Source organism: Ixodes scapularis, unplaced genomic scaffold (assembly GCF_016920785.2).
Source record: "Ixodes scapularis isolate PalLabHiFi unplaced genomic scaffold, ASM1692078v2 PGA_scaffold12__126_contigs__length_90152505, whole genome shotgun sequence".
NCBI classification, from domain to species: domain Eukaryota; kingdom Metazoa; phylum Arthropoda; class Arachnida; order Ixodida; family Ixodidae; genus Ixodes; species Ixodes scapularis.
Window position 1 is genome coordinate 28,986,191 of NW_024609838.1, and position 18,692 is coordinate 29,004,882.

At 46.4% G+C, this 18,692-nt stretch overlaps 1 protein-coding gene across 2 annotated transcripts in view; it reads right to left on the minus strand.

Annotated features, from left to right (window-relative positions):
• Positions 1-12,916: 12,916 nt before the first annotated feature.
• Positions 12,917-18,692, minus strand: part of LOC115316638 — a 33,742-nt gene continuing 27,966 nt past the window's right edge. For both annotated transcript variants that reach the window (XM_029976069.3, XM_040221492.2), the window contains exon 4: positions 12,917-15,019. In XM_029976069.3, the coding sequence (XP_029831929.2) occupies positions 14,795-15,019 (225 nt within the window). In that variant the 3' untranslated portion in view covers positions 12,917-14,794. The remainder of the gene's footprint in view (positions 15,020-18,692) is intronic.

Below are 18,692 nucleotides of genomic sequence, written 5' to 3' on the forward strand. Positions count from 1 at the left end.
TCTTCTCCGCCGGCACGAACGTGTCCAACACCACCGAGAGGCAAGGCCCGAGAGCTCTAAGGTGTGACGGTGCCAACGTCACGACACGGAGGCAATCGACTCTGCTGCTCAAGGAGTATTTTTTGTTGTTGTTGTTCTTTAGCACAGATGATGTTTTACTGACCTAATTCCACGAAAACATCTTCACGACACAACCGTCAGATGGAGACTTTTAGCAAACCGTTACCGTGTTCCGCGTACTGCACAACCGGAGCATTTGAAGCATATGCTTTTAAGCGCGCGTCCGTGACCGCGGGCTTCAATATATATATATATATATATCTATCGGTTCACCAGTGAGAAAATTCGACATAACAGGGCATTCCAACCCGGATACTTACATAATACTGGTACTCTGGGTTGTGGAATCGCAGGTTCTATGCATTTTGTTTTTCGTAGCTTTTAGTTTTTGAAGTAATATAAACATTCTGTATTGAGAGAAGTTAGTGATGTACATTACCGTGCTATTGAGTTCCGCTGCATCAAATATTTCCTTTTACTGTGCCATTGTGTGGGTACGTTTTTTTTTGAGTCAGAACAATTTCACTAGGTTGCGATGATGAGAGAGTGCCTCTTCTAGTTACAATCCGCAAACTGCACGTTGGCAGGACAACAGAAACAAGTGAAACGAACTGTTCTAATATATCTGCCGCGATTGCAATAAACGAGAGGAACCGAGCAACGCAGCAGCGTGCGTGTTATTAGACGCTCTTCTCGGTTGCGTGAGGCCACACGCTTCAATTTTCTCGGGGAGGGCCGCTGATATGAAGAGGCTAATATTATACATTTCTGGCTAAATAATCTTCTATTCAACCGTACTAGACCCTGAAACTCCAACCAACGACCCGCACCAGGACACAAACAGCATCGGCCGCAGAGACACTATTATACTGATAAGGGCTAGCCACTCTCAACGAGACTTTCCGATGACCCTCTCCCCTAACCTAACGCATATCGAAACCTTCAGATTATTCGAGTGAAGCTTTTTTTGCTTTAATTTTCTTGCTGATTAATCAAATGTTCTGCTGTAGAAAGTCGGGCGAAAAAAAAAAAGTAAAAAAATGCCTGCTTTAATATTTCTCGCGTCTTTATTTCTTTAGCATAAACTACTTCAGCATGCTTGTGGTTGCCATCGAGGAAGAATTTATTGTTTAAATAATTACTTAAAAACTACTCCACTTTAAAAGGCGTCTCGTGTTCATATTGCCGTGGGCGTCACAACTTGAAGTTTGAAATGGGACTGCAATATGGCATTAATGACATAGTGAATGTGGTAAACAAATTGTAGTTTTGACGCCTTTCATGCAATATGACTCGAGAAAAGTCAATTAACAGATGCATCGACTGATTAGTCTATCAAAAAGTGTGGCGATCATTCGGGTTAATTTTTTAATCAACTCATAGCTCTAATCAACATTCAGTGTTTTATTAAAGCTTTGGATTGTGCGAGATAATAAAAATATGTGGGACCAGCGGTTCTACAATCCACAACACTAAGATATTGTGGAAGGATCCAATGTAATATTAATCGCTTTGCTGAATTTCCAAGCGAGTGAAACGATACAACACAACCTTTACTAAGACGAAACGACAAGCATTTATAAGGAGGGCCCTGCTCAACCGGAAACGGGCTTGCATCGTCGAAATCCACGCTTCTGAACGTGCGCCCGTAGCAGACGACGCGCGGCGGTATCCCCGCTTTCTCGTGTTTCCGATTTTGGCCGCAAGGTGGCGACACGGTTCGATCTCGAGGCAATAACAAAACCGTTATTGCCAAAGAAAGCATTTATGACAATTCTAGGGGAAGCTCATTGTTGTTTGAGGCGAGGACGGGTGTTCTACGAACCGGAACATACAGAGTGAAGTACCAGGAAATGGATACAGTGTGCACTGCTTGTGGAGAGGAGGACGAGACGGTTGAGCACTTGATACTCTACTGTAATAGGCTTCACCCTATGCCTACCGAAGACAACATAGATTTAATAAAGTCATTGGGTTTTAGAGACAGCGAAGGGAGAGTGGATTTCAAGACAGTAGCGATTACCAAGCAAAGATTAAGTGAATGGTGGCAGAAATCGAGAGAAAACTAGGTATTTTCTTATTCACTGATGGCAAGGGGGTTTCATAGCCTCACTTTCTTTGCACTGCGGAGTGAATATAGATTTCACATTTAAATATTCTAAGCTTAAATGGTAAAAACAAAATGGCTAGGTGGCGTAAGCTACCGCCCGATCCAAAGGGCTCAGCCGTATTCATCCATCCATCCATCCATCGAGGTGAGTAGTCTCAGGCTGGGTGTAGCCCGAAACAACCCATTCCCGTTTGAACCCGTCCCGTTTTGACCCATGCCCGAAACGACCTTCCCGTTTGAACCCGTCCCGTTTCGACCCATTCCCGAAACAACCTTCCCGTTTGAACCTGTCCCGTTTCAACCCGTTCCCGAAACGCCCTTCATATTTGAACCCGCCGTAGCCAAGACATATTTTACGTTTGAATTCGTCCCGTTTGAACCCGTTAATTGGTATAAAACCCCGCGCACCTCAACCTCTTTGCGGAAAGTGTCCATCCTTCTAATCCTGGTTTGCGCAGTTTTTCTGCTTAAGAATATGTCCCGAAATCATGTTAATGCAATTAATACAAAGGTGCAGGCGAGCAATTCGGTTATGTTGAGAAATATTTTTGTAGTAAACGTATTATTAAAATATGCAAAACTTTCAGACAAGCTTCAAGGAAATATATTTCTACTTGAAGCACTTAAAATATTTCTTTCAAGATGGTCCCCAAAATCTGTAATTACGAAATGGACTATGTACACTGCGCGACAACGTTACCACGAACACGATCTTGGCGATTTTTCGAATTTTACTTCAAAATGGTATTAGAAGGTATCACATTTTACCGCTTAGGTTAGTGGCCCAGATGAGCACTTTCAAACACACTAGTAATATTGATGGCAGTCTTCTGATTTTTTTTTTTTGTAGACAAACAGCTAAAACCAACAATCACTTGTTCGCGCTAACGGTTTCGCGCTCTGTACAATAGGGAGTTTTAGCGAGTCGTTTTTCAAACGCACGGTTCCGAAATCACGAACGGTACAGCTGGTCCGTTCCGTGAAACCGTACGCCAAATTTGACATACTTTAGCGAATCGTGAAAGTGGCGCGACCGTGTAAACGATGATGATGATAGGGCTTAACGGTGGCGCCATCTTCTAGTAAGCATGTGAAACATTCTGCAACGTGTAAATCCGTGGGGACGGTGGCGGACACCGTGGTGGCAGCTCTTTCCGGCGTACGACTGATGTAAACAAGACGGCCGATGTAACATTTGCCGGTCGGAATTTGAAGAACTGCGAAGCTAGATAGAGTAAAAAGTGTCTGAACGACCGTAAAGGTATGTGGTGTGTCTCTGTCATCTTGAAGTTGAACGATCGTTCACGTTGTGTGCCGTCGAACCAAATCATTTCGTCTGCTCGCGGTCGCCACGGCAGCTAGTCTGCCGCACATCGCAAAAATTTACTAGCATGCGCAGTTTACAGCATTCACGATCCCTTACCATGGTGAGCAGTCCTCGAAATGATTTGGTTTAACCTCTCAGATGAAACAGGCTAACAGGACGGCAAATCGCCTCCCGCTATCCTAAGCCTAACGCTCGGCTGGGTCGGCAAAGGCGGTCGCCGAACCGACCGCCATCTTTTTTTACCCGAGTCGTGAACGGTGCTGGCTGCGTTGCGGTGACGACTCCAGCGGCCGGAATGGGAGAAACGAGCGAGAAGAGCCTCCCGACTCGCCGAACGACTCGCGCGCGCATGCGCAGTGGCGTCGCGGATGCGTTCGAGGGCGAACCGTTCGTGTGGAAACGACCTGCTAAAACTCCCTAATAACAGGGAGCTTTCGTAGACCGTTTTCGAAGTCACGCGACGCTCCTTCGCAACCCGCTACGATACCGAGAACTCTACAGTCATGACTGTAAAGTTCTGAAGAAGCCGCTACTGCGCCTGCACGCCGATGGCCTTGCAAGGCCATCGGCGCGCAGGTGCAGTGGCGGCTTCTTCATTGCGGAGGGCTTAGCAAAAGGGGAAACGCGGTCTGCGAAAGCACCTAATGAAGACTTAGAGTAACGCAGGCAAGCACTTTGAGTAAGCAAAAATTAGCGTTGCCTAAGTTTTTATATCGCGATGCTACTTTTAGGTTACCCAAAGCGCTTATGTACGTTATTCTAAAACTTCCTTATAGTGAACGGGATACTTCTTAAAAGTGATAAATCAGACAGGCTGACGGGCATATGATTGCGACTTCATTCTTTTACAAATTCAAACACAGAACCGTCGCGTACACAGCCGAAAATCATAAACCACAAAATGCAGTCGCCTTGGTTGAGGAAGTCGAGGAAAATCGCGCCATCAGAAAGGCGGCACTCCAATTGTGATAGTTCGCGGCGTTCACCTAACCCGCACGGCACCACCATTTGCAAGCTGCTGCAGCGATATCCTTCTCAAGGATCATCCCTTTTGCAGGTCGATGAAGTTGTAAATGTTCGAGTGAGCCCTCCCTGACACAGCGTTTATCTTACGGTGCCATGTCTCCGAGGTTGTTTCGGGAGAGGGAGAAGTGATGTGGAGCAAGGAGAACAGACACTGGACACTTGAACCTAATCAACTGTTAACGAACAATACAAACTAACCGAGCGATGGCCGAAGCGGGAAGGTTGTTTCGGGAAAGGGCGAAATGGGAAAGGATGAAACGGGAAGGTCGTTTTGAGACGGGTCGAAACGGGAAAGGATGAAACGGGAAGGTCGTTTTGAGACGGGTCGAAACGGGAAGGTACAAACGGGAAGGCCGTTTTGGGAATGGGTCGAAACGGGAACCACCCCTCAGGCTAAGGGTGAAAGGAGTACTTACAAACCAGGGCATGCGCGCTCCGCACATTTGCAAGTTCTGACTCGCCCCAGTATCCGCGTGCGCAATGGCTTCTTCCCCGTGACGTCGCCTCCCTGTCGCGTCGCCGCGTCGCGCGCGCATTGGCTTCCTTCCGCCTTGTGACGTAGCCTCCCTCTCGCCTTTGTCCTTCACTACGCTCGCTCTCTACACGGCGAGCTTCTCTTTCCACTGTTTTGTCCACAGATGGACGCAGTCAGCTTTTCTTTGTCATGTGGGTACAAATGCTAACGCATTAATAATTGACCTTTTTCAGAGTTTGGCCACGATCGTGGCGCGCCCTCGCGGGAATCGCTGGAAACACTTTTGGTGGCTCCGGGAACGTTTCTCCGTCATCCGCGCCAGGCCTGCCTTGTCTCCCGGTTCATGTTTTTGCGTGTGTTCTGTGGCGGTGTTGTTCCGTCCTTCACCAATCTGAAAATATGAACGCTTCGCGTGCATATTTTCTTCGAAATGGCTGAGAACGACCCGGAGGATTAACAAAAGTCAATGTCTAGGATACAGAGGACCTCGTTCGTTTTTATACCTTCAGGGATGGATAGGCCGCCGACACGGCATCGGTTCTTACCATCGACTCGGAGTCACTTCATCGTTACTTCGGTGTCGCGTTTTGCAAGCAACTAAAAAAGGGGTCTGATTTCGAAGCAGAGTCGCAGAGTGTTATGTATGAAAAGTAATGGTGACCAGCTTGAATACCGACCCAACCATCCACCTTGTGCGGCGAGCTTGTGAGCTCTGTTTATGAGGCCCGGCCACTACGAACAGCTGATTATACTCTCCTTGATCGCTTAAGTAATTCAAGCTTATCGCGTCCGTCACTTCGCCGTCCTGTGTACCGCGCGAGGGCACGGGACATTGCCGTATTCGGAAATGTCTAAACTCGGACGGGGCGAAATCCGGGCCGTCTTTATATCATTAAGGATTGCTTGCACCGTCAAAAAGTAAGGAACGGTATGTTAGAAACAATCCATCTTTGAATTTGGCACGTTCACGAACCTTCGACAAAGTGGGCCCAGCAAACAGGGGGGTTCACGGTTGGTTGCCAAGAAATTTCATCAAGAGTCTGTCTCCGTAAGGCTTAAATTCGCTTCGCTCGCTTTAAATGTTTTGTCAGTTTTTTTTTTCTTTTTTTTTTTTTAACGTGGCAAGACGCGAATGTGTATAGCGCACGCCTGAAAAACGGAAAGCGTTATGCTGTTATTTTTAATTGAATACCGGATACGGCATGATTACGTCACACAACTTCGTTTGCACGTTTGCTGTTAACAAAATGGTATGAGTGCAGACGAGCTGGTGTAAGTTTAATATGATAGAAAACTTGATATATGAATACATGAAAGCTTGATGGAACATCGAGGACAGGGACGGAAAGAGTACTTTTTTCAAGAAGTCTCGTATCCGTCCGCTTCCTTGGTGTTTTATACTTTCATGTATTCGTATCTATTCACCAACACACTCATTTTCAATTATTAAACCTGGGACTGAGGAAAGGAAAGGAAAACGCAAAGCAAAAACGGGCAACGTCTCAAGCGACGTTGCCTGTTCTTTTTCTGTGTCCTTTTGCATTTTCCTTTTCCTACCCCAATTTCAGGTATATCATCATGTTCACATTTACTGTATTTTAGTTAAAAGCAGAATGTTCCGCCGTGACATTGATGATCCAGCCACCTGACACGGGGGACTCTCGTCATAGGCTTTTGAAAGCAGGGCAAAAAGGGCGGGGTGTTTGACATCGGGTGCTTTCGTGGACCACCCGCCAAAGGCTACAAGAACTTTATAAAATTTGACATTTTAACAATGTTTGCTTCTATTTGTGCAACCTTCTGCTGCGCGGTGGTGAGGCATGACGACTATGAAGCAAAGCCGCGAGAATACCGGAGGAGTCAAGCATAACCAGCACTGTCTGAGCGACCGAGCGGGCGAGAGAGCCACCAAAAATGGCGCCTTTCCCTTTCCTGTCCTCTCTCAGAGTCGGCGCATGCGCCCAGCGATCTCTGAAAAAGGTCAATTACGACACGGTCCAAAGCCTTTTATTTTATGTGTCCGATTAGTGCAAGCGCGTTATGACAGATTGATTGGAAAGAATTAACTCGAAGAGCTGAGACAAGTATCCATTCTCCGTAAAAGTAGATATATAGTTTTGTTTCCTTATCCACCGGAGTTTTTATTCTTTCAAGTTTGCAGCATTTATGCGTTTTTAGATTAACAATGAAACATAATTTCTCAAAAATATGTTATTGCTTTTTGGGATATACCTTTAGCGGACCTTTGTGTTCTGCACACATTACATTGTTATTATCTGCTGCGTCGTAAACAACTCGATGACTTGACTTAGAATATATATATATTTTTTATTAAACATATATATCTCCATCTGCGATATTTCCAATTCTAAAAAGTTTGCTTAAAGCAAACCCCTCTACTCGTGGCATCTCCATACTCATGTTTTGTCCTCACACTCACTGTATACCTCAAACATTTTATGCCCAAACAATGGGCACTTGTACAGTTTCCTAGCCTAATTGTTGTGTATATAGCAGGCTCGTTGTAGCCAATAAAATGCCCCTGTGGAAATGAAAACTTCTTTCAACGATGGTAAATTCATTCACAACACTTGTCTCCTAACGGTCTGGCATATCTAGATGAGTTTCTAGTTAATAGAACTTGTTTATGTCACTCAAAGTTTGCTTTCACGACGATACATCCACGCGCGATGGCTTCACATCAGCGTATACATCCAGTGGCGCCCTTCCCTACCCGATCGCCTCTGCCCGGCACGTCACGAGAAAAGAGCTCCGGCCTTGAGTCCAGGAAGTGCTGACGTATCTTCCGAAAGAGGGCAAAAAAGAATGTCGACTCTCTTACGGCTCTTTTTGTTTTGTTTTTTAACCCTTCCACGTGCGGGTCGGTCTTACCGTACTACGTGATTATCTCTCAATCGGAGGAGTTGGCAGCACGTCCCGGTTGCCCTCCACGGTTAGCAAAGATCAACACGCCCAGGCGTGTACACCGTTGTGCCATAGCGGACACGTAGACGTGTTCTGTTTTTACACGCAAGGCTCGGTGTATTTTGTTTATACGCGAGGTCTCGTGTAAAATGAACATCCTTGAACGTGTATTTCGTCCAAAAGACGTGTTCAACGTTAGACGTGTTCAATATCCCTCTGTCAATTGACTGTGCTTGTCAAATGTAAATGCGTACACTGCGTAACACTGATAGTTTGCCACGCTTCTTGCGGCTGTACTACCGTGCGAGCGCGTTTTCGTAAGGTTGTAAAACCCTGTTTTTAACCAGATTTCGCGAGTTCGTTGTTTAGATTTTCTGTTTGGTTCGTGCATAACGAGCGGGTTACCTACGAAACGATCGGGGTGTTAAATAAAAGTTCGTGAACGCAAACATTGCCTGCTTGATGTTTCTTGACCGGTGCAAACGAAAACAATTCTGGCGTGGTTGTACGGGAGACACGAATCTTTCAATGAACTGCAAATTCTATGACACGACATTCAGCTTCTTTGTCTATATAAAACACGTGAAATAATACATGGAAAGCGGGGCCGAATTCTGTACGTAATGTTCGGCACAACCAAGCAAACGTTACGTGCGATCTAATAGCTGATGTCCTTTGAGAAGTTTCTCAGCATTCACATCATTTAAAAGGTTATAAAAACTGCAGTCGGCTGCACATTTGATTTCGAAAAATGCGTGTTGAACAGCGACGGCGCATGCAAGCAAGATGATATTTGTTTGACCGCCACTTTCGATCACTTTAACTGCTTCGCCGGCAACTGGATGTTAGCGCGCATATCACACATTCATTTCAGCGCGCTGTCCAAATGCCAGCTTGTAGCGAAAAAAACAAACAAACAAACAAAAAACGCATAGACAAATGGGCGTTTAGGAGGGAGAGAGGAGAACGCGGTGAAAATAAATACAGAAACTGAGAAAATGGGGGAAGGGGGGGGGGGGGGGGGGCGCGCAGTTGGTCACGCGGTCCTCGTCACGTGACTGCGCCCCGATGACGTGCTAAAAAGGCGCCACCTGTGGAGGGAACTCACTTGGCTCGTTCGATTTACCCGCACCTCCTGCAGAGCTGCACACATATCGAACGAGCTATGACAATTTGCTGGATCGCGCATCCCCGCTTGCATGTTCACTGCGGGGCGAGTGCAGCCACCGGACGGCCATCTTGCATGTTGCGAAATCGCGCCTTTGCGAGCGTTGCAGAGGCAGGCGGCAGCGTACTGAAGACACGTTTTCTGCTCGTTCGTCATCATTCGCCGAAGAAGTTTCTTAAATCCTTGTGAAAACGGTGAAACTTGCATTTGACAACACGTAAAAGTATTTACGAAAGCCGCAGAAAAAAGGTGCAACTCGTCGAAAGAAAGCTTCGCCGGTCTCACGCCGTGGTCATAGCTTCCTTGGCACGCCGAAATACTGCGTCTCTGTGCCTTCGCACGCTTGGATACCGATCAAGAATCGACGCCGTGTGGATGTGTCCTGCGAGTGCAATGTGCGTGAAGCCGGATGTGCCTACGGAGCAGCGTTTTACTTTACTCTGACGACTGTATTTGTAACTTGCGGCACTCGTTGTCCAGAAACGAGCGGTCGTCGCCACCCTACCGCACCCGCGGTCCAGTGGGGCAACACTTCCTAGAAGAGAAGTCCATAGCGCTCCGAGTGGGCACGTCACAATGGCGGAAGAAGGAAGGCCATGGCGCAACTACGTGAGAAAATTCCGCTGTCGACGCGTATCGGCGCATTAATGTTCGTGCGCGTTTATTCGACATTAAAACACGTTTTAAAAGCGCAGTCTTGTACAATTTATTATATATATAATATAAACGTAATATACAACGCGTTACCAAGGTTGAAAGTACCAAATTTATATTTTTGATTATCCCCGTAACCTCGGCACTAAGCGCAGTCCCGCAGCTAGCTCCCCACACTTTTCGAATGAACCGGCTCCGAATTTCCGATGCGACATCTTCCCTCGTACGGGCTCTGATTCTGGTAAATTTACGTAGCGTGTGACCTGCTGACTGCATGCAAAGGTACGCTGAGACATTTCAGAAGGGAAAGGAACCGAAAAAAAAAAAAAAACATTCATCGCCAATGGGAGGGAGCGCACACGAGGAAGAGATGGGTCGACAATGTTAAGCCTCTCGTCACACACTGCTGGTGCTGCTCTCGCGTGTGTGTGTGTGTGTGTGGTTTTGTCCTACTCATCGGTTTTTTTTGTTGCCACCGCAGTCTCGGGTAGATATTTTGTGTGTGTGTGTGTTCGCTTGATACTACAGCATTTACGTGGATTCGCGAAACAACTCCTGCTACGGTTTGACATGTGTGGCAACTATAGTCCGTTGCAACCTAAGAACGAAGGGCGAGGTGAAGACGGGCCGGGGAGGAGGAGGCAGACGGAACGCTAAAGAGAGAAGGAGGTTTTACTCTCTCTTCTCCAGCGTTCCGTCTGCTTCTTCCTCCCCGGCCCGTCTTACCCTCGCCCCTCGTTCTGCAACGGACTATAGTCAACGATGACACTGGCCGATGACCTCTCTCGACAGAGAGAGACTTCTTGAAGTTCGTGTTAAAATTTTTTTGTGATGGATCGTGTGGGACGTATGGATACGATCGACAGGTGAGGAACAACTTATTTACGGGCTTTCTTGGTCATGTGAGATGCAAGTAAAGTGCTGCAGTCGATTTTTTAAATATTTTTTTTAATGTCGTGATAGAATGGAGTTTTGTTCTTCGTCATTATCCGTTTGCTATTGCGCCGACATTTATAATTATGCTTGGTAATATTCTAGTTTTTACTGGAAGGTAAATAACAAGTTTGTGTGATTATTGAAAGTGCGTTGTTTGTGCTTAAGTGTTTATTTCTACTAATGTTATTTTGTTGCCTTTACCGCGTTTATACTATAATCTTAACTGTATTAAGGTAATAGTATTAGTGTATATAGAATAGGTTATATTTTGTTCTTAGGCACCTCGAGCCCATAGGGAGAATTAAATTAGTTGACTGTAAATAGTAAGTTTAGTACCCCTGCCACACGGAAAGTTAATATATTTTGATTAAATAATACGGGAGCTAGCTCTTTTGAGTGATTATATGAGCGTCGCAAGCTGATTGGTTGGCCCCATATTTTCATTCGATCGAAATTACATTACTTTTGCCATGTGGCTGGGGTATAATGCAAGAATTCAGTGACTGCACGCGATAACATCGCTTGCATGATCGTAAGTGACATTCCTCTAGCCGTGTCCGCGTTGACTACTTCTACCTGATTTTTCAATGTGACCTGTTTTGCTGTGTCCAATCACTGCGTGTCTTGCCATTTTGTCGAAGTATTTCTGTGTAAAATATGCATTCCTTCAGCAATAAATGCGTGAATCAATGTTTTCTTTTATACGCCTTCCTCGTACCATTTCATACCGATCACTTAGCGGTGTAATATTTTGCCCGTGTAATGAAATGTTTTCGAGAGCCGTTGCTATGTGCAGCTTTCAATTTAGCTAATAAGACACGCTTATGTGACTAAAAGCACGTTACGACGATCGATCCACGCGCGTTGCCTTCGCTTCGCCGCGCGCCCCCGCGATGGCCTTTCCTCGCGACGTCACGAGTAGAGCGCTACGGCCTTGTCTTCTAGGAGGTGTTGAGTGGGGACGGAAGAGGTGGGGGGCGAGGGAGTGAGAAAGTGAGAAAAAGGGGGAAGAGAAAAGGCGGCGGTGGCACGTTGTTTTTTTCTTTGCTTTGTTTACTAGACACTTGTTCAATCAACTCAGTAAAAGAAAGGTCTATTTCAGTGAACCCCCCCCCCCCCTCCCTTTCCTACCGAACACTTCCAACGCCCCTGGCTCTATTGTTCAAAAGTGGCGATGTGATTTGAACGCCCTAGGAATTGTGATTGGTTAACAGATTGTACATGACCATCTGGGCCCCATTTAAAAGATTTTCAATGTCGCCGTCTTGTGCTTTTGCCTTCGAAAACCTTTTTTTTCTCCACAGCGTTGTTCTATTTGTGCTGCCATGTGATCCGTTAGAGTAGATTTGGAACATAGCCGTTGTTAATAATGCATAAAAGGAACCGTGCAGATTTCTTTCCCACTTTATTGATAGCAACTGGCCGTAACAGCTTGTGGGATTTGCTAACTACCAACAGAGGTATCGATAAAGGAACCAAAGGGTTATCTCAACAGCGGTGGCGATCTCAAAGGGGACGTCAAACCTAGTAGCGCGGTCCCACATCTCCGCGGCAATATTATATGGACGACGTTTAAGGCTACATTACCGCGGGTCGGTTCGATAGGTACCTCCGTCGGTGCCAATGATCGTCAATACCTTGTCTCACTTTCTCGAATATAGAGGAAGAGAAGACATATACCAGTAGCAAAGTAAGGACATAGTCCAAGAGCATTCATTAAAACACTCATCTAAAATAACTGCAATGTCCCCATCCAAAATACCCCCCCCCCCCCCCCCCCCCCCCGCGCGCCGGCAATCTAAGAAAAGGTCCTTACCTGCCTGACGCAGGGTTCCGGAGAGCCAGAGGGCGGGAAAGCGTCGGAAAAGTCGCCGATACACGTCCTTTTCCTTTCGCCGGCACCGCGGTCGAGTCTCCTTCCCGAAAGCGGGAAAAGACGAGGCGAAACCTCCTTGTCAGCAGTGATCCGCATCCGAGCGGGGGAACGGAAAAGGGTCCCCCCGAGAGAGACTGAGGGGAGGGCCCTCCAAGACAGGGAACCCTCTGCTTCACTAACAGGTCGAAGCTCACGGCGAAGAAGCCGAGCGTTCCGACCCGTGGCCGTTATCGCAGCCATCGGGGAAGAGAGATCACAGAAATCCCCACAAGCTGGACGATCCAGAACTCCGTGGCCGATATAGGATACAAAGACTTCCACGCGCGACGCACCTCCAACGCTTGTGTGAGGAACTCACATCACTTGAAATGTATTTAATGTTTCTTGTACTTTCTGCGCGGTTCCTATCCTCTGTCATGGGTAGGTACCTTGAATGTATATAAACCAACATTATGGTATAAACAAACGTTATCTATCTTTTTGTATTATGCGAAGAGGTCAATGTGCTAATGTCAGGGTCGATTGAAGAAATTCTAAGATGTTGGGTTGAGAATTAGTCCTGTATTCCGCCATTGACATCCACAGGACAAGCAGATACAAAGATTTTTGTAATACATTGTTATCATTAATTGTAGCAAATATCGAAGCAGGAGAAACTCGCTAAAACGTTAGGTTCCAGGGTGAACCTCGCGACGTTTTTTATCCAGTGAAGCGACCCTCGAATCAGTACGGGCCCCTTTTGGTCCGATGTCCACAGTTTGGAAACCCTGTCCTATGTGACAAGTTGCCGTGCCACCAGTTGACCTGCTAGACTGTATCTCTGTATCGAGACACATTTGAAAAATGTATTTGTATCCCAGTAGCGTTTGTATCGCGATACTTTGCCGGATTTGGGTATCTCGTTCCATTTGTTGTCCTTTTTAGGATAAATTTGAAATATAAAAAAAACATCTGTTTAGTGCAAGTTGCTTCGTAATTTATAATATGAACCCGCTTGATCCATCTCAGTCACCGTCATTAAAAAGAACTGGTTTTAAGAAGGTTACCGGCAAGAATAACAAAATCAGCTCCTCTCAGAAAGCCCTCCACTCTTTCCAATTTAGCAAAGAGAACGCTAAAAAGCATTTGAGTGACGAAAAAGTACGACCTTGTTGTCCAATCTCCCCACACTATGGGTGACTCAGAAGCGACAGTTTGAGATGCTCCCTCTTGACAAAAAAAGGGTTCATTTCTAGCAGACGTCTTTTGTCAAGAATGGCACGAAGTCTTTACCGTTCTGTAAAAATCTGGTTCAACCGGGGGGGGAGGGGGGGGGGCATGTTTTTTTTAGCGGCACTAATGATAAATAAAGAGTTCGAGGTAAGGGGAACAGCATAAAATGGCACAAAAAAGAAGCACAAGCACAAAGTACCATTCGTTTTCGCCCCGAACTACATACACCCTTCCCACCTAGCATCGTTCGGGAACAAATGTATTTCTATGAGTATCTGTGTCTGTATTCCGGAATACATTTTTGCCGGTTTTGCGGAAGTATCTCAGGAATATCCCGTTGCATAAAAGACAAATGTATCTCAGTATCTGCATTTTGGGCCTTAAAACTCATGTATCTCAGTACTTGTATTCCCGATTAGTTTTTGGAGTATCTCTCTCCAGCCCTGGCTCCTCGTACCCCTCCCCACTTTAACAGAGTAAACGCTGGAGAGGAGGCGACCACCTCTCCAGCGTTCGCTCTGCTACAGTGCATAGAGGTGGGAGGAATTTATGAATTGTATTTATCGCCAATCGCTGCTGCTCTGTGCCAAGCACCTCCCCCCCCCCCAAAAAAAAAAAAAAAAAGAAATAAAAGCAACTCTCGCGAGATAGTCGGGGAATATGTATAGTGCAGATACTATGATCGTAGCTATATTATGTCGCTCTATAGTCGGTGGTAGGTCAAGAACCCAGGGCGAGGAAAACGAAGGCTGGGGACGAGGAAGCAAACGGAATGCAAGAGAGAGGGGTATGTTTCCCCTCTCCTCTCCGGCATTTCGTCTGCTTCCTCCTCCCCAACCTTCCTTTCCCTTGTCCTGGGTTCACCTCATGCCAAGATGTATATGTAAAATGGAGCGTACCGCCTCCCCGGTCAGTAGGTACCATAAAGCACCCTACTGGGCAACCCATGAAAGGTGAATGAGCCATCGACGTCTTCGAGTCGGGCTTCAGGAGCCGGCTTGTAGTCACTGTCCTCGAACAGCATTTTAGTATCGGTTCATTCCGTTTTCAGTATGGGGCGGGGCTGCAGGTTCCATTACGGCCAAGGGATTGACGAATTCGCTGACATCGTTCGTTTCACAGGGGTCCTTGTAGCCCTCGGGGGGCCAGTGTTGGTGCTGAAGGTAAGTCTCTTGCAATGCAGGGTCCGTCGTTTGACCTCCTGTCATCGGCAGCGTCTGAGGCACTTGGTGAGCGTCCGTTGTCAGCTTCTGGAATAGAGTCGGAAGCATAGCACAAACTAGTATTGGCCGAGTGCTTCTGAGCTACCGAATTATCGGTAAGTGCGAAAGTGATAAAACACATTCAAAGGTCCAAGATGCCCAGGGATCCTTGGTTCTTTCTTTGCCCCTGCCCGTTTTTATCTGGAAAAGCATAGTACTTCCGCGCTGCCGTGTATCACTCTGCTTGATGCGTGTTAAAGATCCCAGCCTAGCAGTGGCACCATACTGGCTAAATTTTTCATCGACAGTGGAGACACCAGGCGCCTATTGGGGCAGACTAATCCCCCGCAGTTTAAACAAACACACAAGACGATTACCTTAAGGGGCGGCTGACATCAAGTACTGCAATGACGGTATGAAACACTGCGTATACTTGCTGAGTGTATGGGTTTGTATTTGAGATATACGCTCCATAAAACTGCGAACATCATGCAGACTTTCCGAAAGGCGTAAGAGTGTGTGAATTCTGCCATTCAAGGCGAGTGTTGACACCAAACTCGCCGATGTTCGAGCGATCACGACCGCCAGAATCGCTTACGAACTATTCCAATAATATAGCTCTTACGTCGGTGTAGCTGTCGGTACGTTGCACTGGCACACTTTATCGCTGGCAAGGGTGTTGAAATCTTGTTTTTAAAAACAGTTCGCTCTTGCTTGACAGTCTATATGAGTCGTTTTCAAGATCGCAATCGTCAGTAATTTATTTGCGTATTGGGAGGCAATGTGGGGAACGATGCACGGCCGCCCTTCAAGCTGCCTTCTTATCAGTTTTATATGGGGTGTTCAAAAATAACTATGTGTTCTCTTACAAAAAAAATAAACTACGCATCGCCGAACGTCTTCTGTCGGCCAAAAAGTAGCGCAATAGCGGTTTAAACCAGGTGCCAAAGGTTCAGAAGAAACCGTTATCTTACTCGAGTAGTTAGCGACTTTCAAAAGTTTTCATCTGCAAAATGCTGGCCCAGAAAGCCCATGAACACAAGGGAATTAATGACGTCAACTAACGGCAATGTAATTCATTTTCCCATCAAAAGTTTAAAAACATCACTTACAACTTTTGAATAAGATAACGGCTAGTCCTCAAACTTGTAGGCGTCTGATCTAGACTTCTAGGGCTATACGTTTGGACGGAGACTGAGCGATCAACGACGCGTAGTTTATTACTTCTGTTAAAAAGATACCCAGTTTCTTTTTAGCGAGGGCACGCTGTACATAGCTTGAATTATAACGTCACATCCGCGGTCACATTGGTGGCCTTGCTGATGAACGCGTATACCTTCTGCAGCGTATACATTCCGCTTCCCGCCATATGTTCTTCTCGGTCAAAACAAGTAGGAATGACATCCAGCATGGTGTGATGACGTCATGTGCAAGCCATGTATCAATGCCACCTAGAAGACGAGGCCGGTACCTTATCCCTCCATACGTCACCACTTGTGGATCCACGCAGCGTCGCCTAGCTTGCGTCAGCTTCGCCGCCGCCGCGTCTCGTAGCGTCTCACAATGAACGCGATATGCGGAGTGCAAGCTCGTCTGTTTCTTTTGGACGGGTTGTGGCAGAACGTCGAGCTCTGACTGGCTCTAGTTGAAGGATAGTGGGTAGATCTCAAGGCAACTTGCTTTGAGGTCTACCCAGTATCCTTCAATCAGAGCCAGTAAGAGCTCGGCGTTTTCACGTCACCAGATGTCTGCAAAAGAAGCAGACAAACTTGCGCTCGTCGCCGAGACGGATGCGTCCGCCGTCTTGCGGCGATTCTCGTCCAGCCTCAGCATGTTTGCACCATAGAGTTATTACAATAAACGCTAGAGGCTCAGCTGGCGCTAGTGTCTATGGGACTTCCGGTTGCAAATTGAAGCAGACAGCATGCAGTCTACTTTTCCAGTCTTCCTGTGTATTCCTATGGGAAAACGCGCGTGAATTTTGTCTCGTCGCCGGAAAATAACATTAATAATTTTTGTTATTTCGGTTGTACCGGGTAGTATGTACCTTTATTAATATTGTGAAAGTGTAATTGCTTTAGTTACAGCATTTTTCTTTACCACTGAACGATGTTAAACTTCGCTCTATTTCAGGCCCAAACCTCTGTTGCAAGGAAGGTATGTAAAAACGAGCGACGATTCCAAGCAAAATAACAATCGAAAGGAATGTAGAGTGTGTTCAAAGTTCGCCAGCATTCCGTTGGTGCTTATATATTGCTAATATGCCTGTCCTCTCACTATATGAAAATGACCCCGTCGTGCATCTTTACGAGTGCTTAAAAAAAACGTTTGAATCGTAAAGAATAAAGTACTTGGGCTACGAAAGGTGTATTTTCTTATTATTTCCTATGTTGGGCAGTTTTATCGCGCACTAGCTGTTCTCTGGCTTCCCCCTATTTGCAAAGATTTGGAGCGTGCGGGTGATGATTTGAAGACAGAACAAGCATCTTCGCATGTATTCATGAGCAGAAAGAATAAAGCAGTACTTATTTATTGCAAATCGGACTATATTACGTGACTTTCAATTTATTTTGATCGTCTGCAAGCACAAGGAGTTACTTATCCAGTGTTACTGCGTAGTTCTTGCCGTCTCTCTTGGTTTTCCAGATGTCCTTCGTTCGTTTGGCACGTAACCCCCTGGAAAGCGCCGGCGCCGTGTTCGCGCTAACAGTGTCCGACAGCGCACATAAATACATGTAAGAAGCGGTTTTAGCACCGTTTTTCATGCCACGATTTTAAAATAAAAACGCCGTAACTGACCAATTATTTCATCTGCGTGTCTGGGAAATGTTCCAATGTGCCTAGTGGGTACGAATTATTCCTGATATTTGCTCTTATAATCGAGCGCAGGGAGGACATGCACTCGCTTTTTTCCGTAGAAATGCATTACCGGAAGTCAATTTCGGACTGCTTGCTGTCTGCTTCAATTTGCAACAGCACACTAGCGCCAGCTGAACCTCTAGCGTACATTATAATAACTCTATGGTTTGCAGCTTGGGGCGCGTCGGGAATTTACCAAGGACAACATTATACGTAGTCGTACGCAAAAAAGGCTCGACGTATACCGAAGCACCTCTTATGAGTTGTGAATGCGAAAGCATGTACGTCATTCTTTCGCTTCCTTATTTCGTCTGCAGCGTATTTGCGTCGACGGCAGAGCGGCGAGCTCCGCCGGCGAGGAGAGGGCGCCTCTCCTCGCCGCTCTGTCCCTGAACGCTCCGTGGTAGCGGCACTGGCGGCACGCTGACGGACACGCAGCGCCATGGGGTGAGCGGTCGTTGAAACTGACGCGCAGCGGCCAATTAGAGCATCGTCGACGCGCGCCAGCCAATGGGACCGAAGCCGAAAATCCATCAGCTTTACTCCGCTCCTTTGAGATTGGGGAATTTAGGTGCCGTTGGCCGGCTTTTCGCGTGGTTTCATATCTGTGAGCTGGCTTCGCTTGAAGGAGGGATTTAAGGTGCCGTTTGGCGCGGTTTCAAAGCTGGTGGCACCGGCTCGCTCCATGAGACAGTTAATGCTCACGCATTAAAAAACGGCCCTTATAAACACTCTCCGACCGAGTGTCTGCGCAAGAGTTGACAATGTATGAAGAAAACTAAATTATTTCATGCTTCTTTTTTTTTTTTTGATAATCGTACAAACTACCGCTTGCAATTGCCTAATGGAATCTATGCGGAGA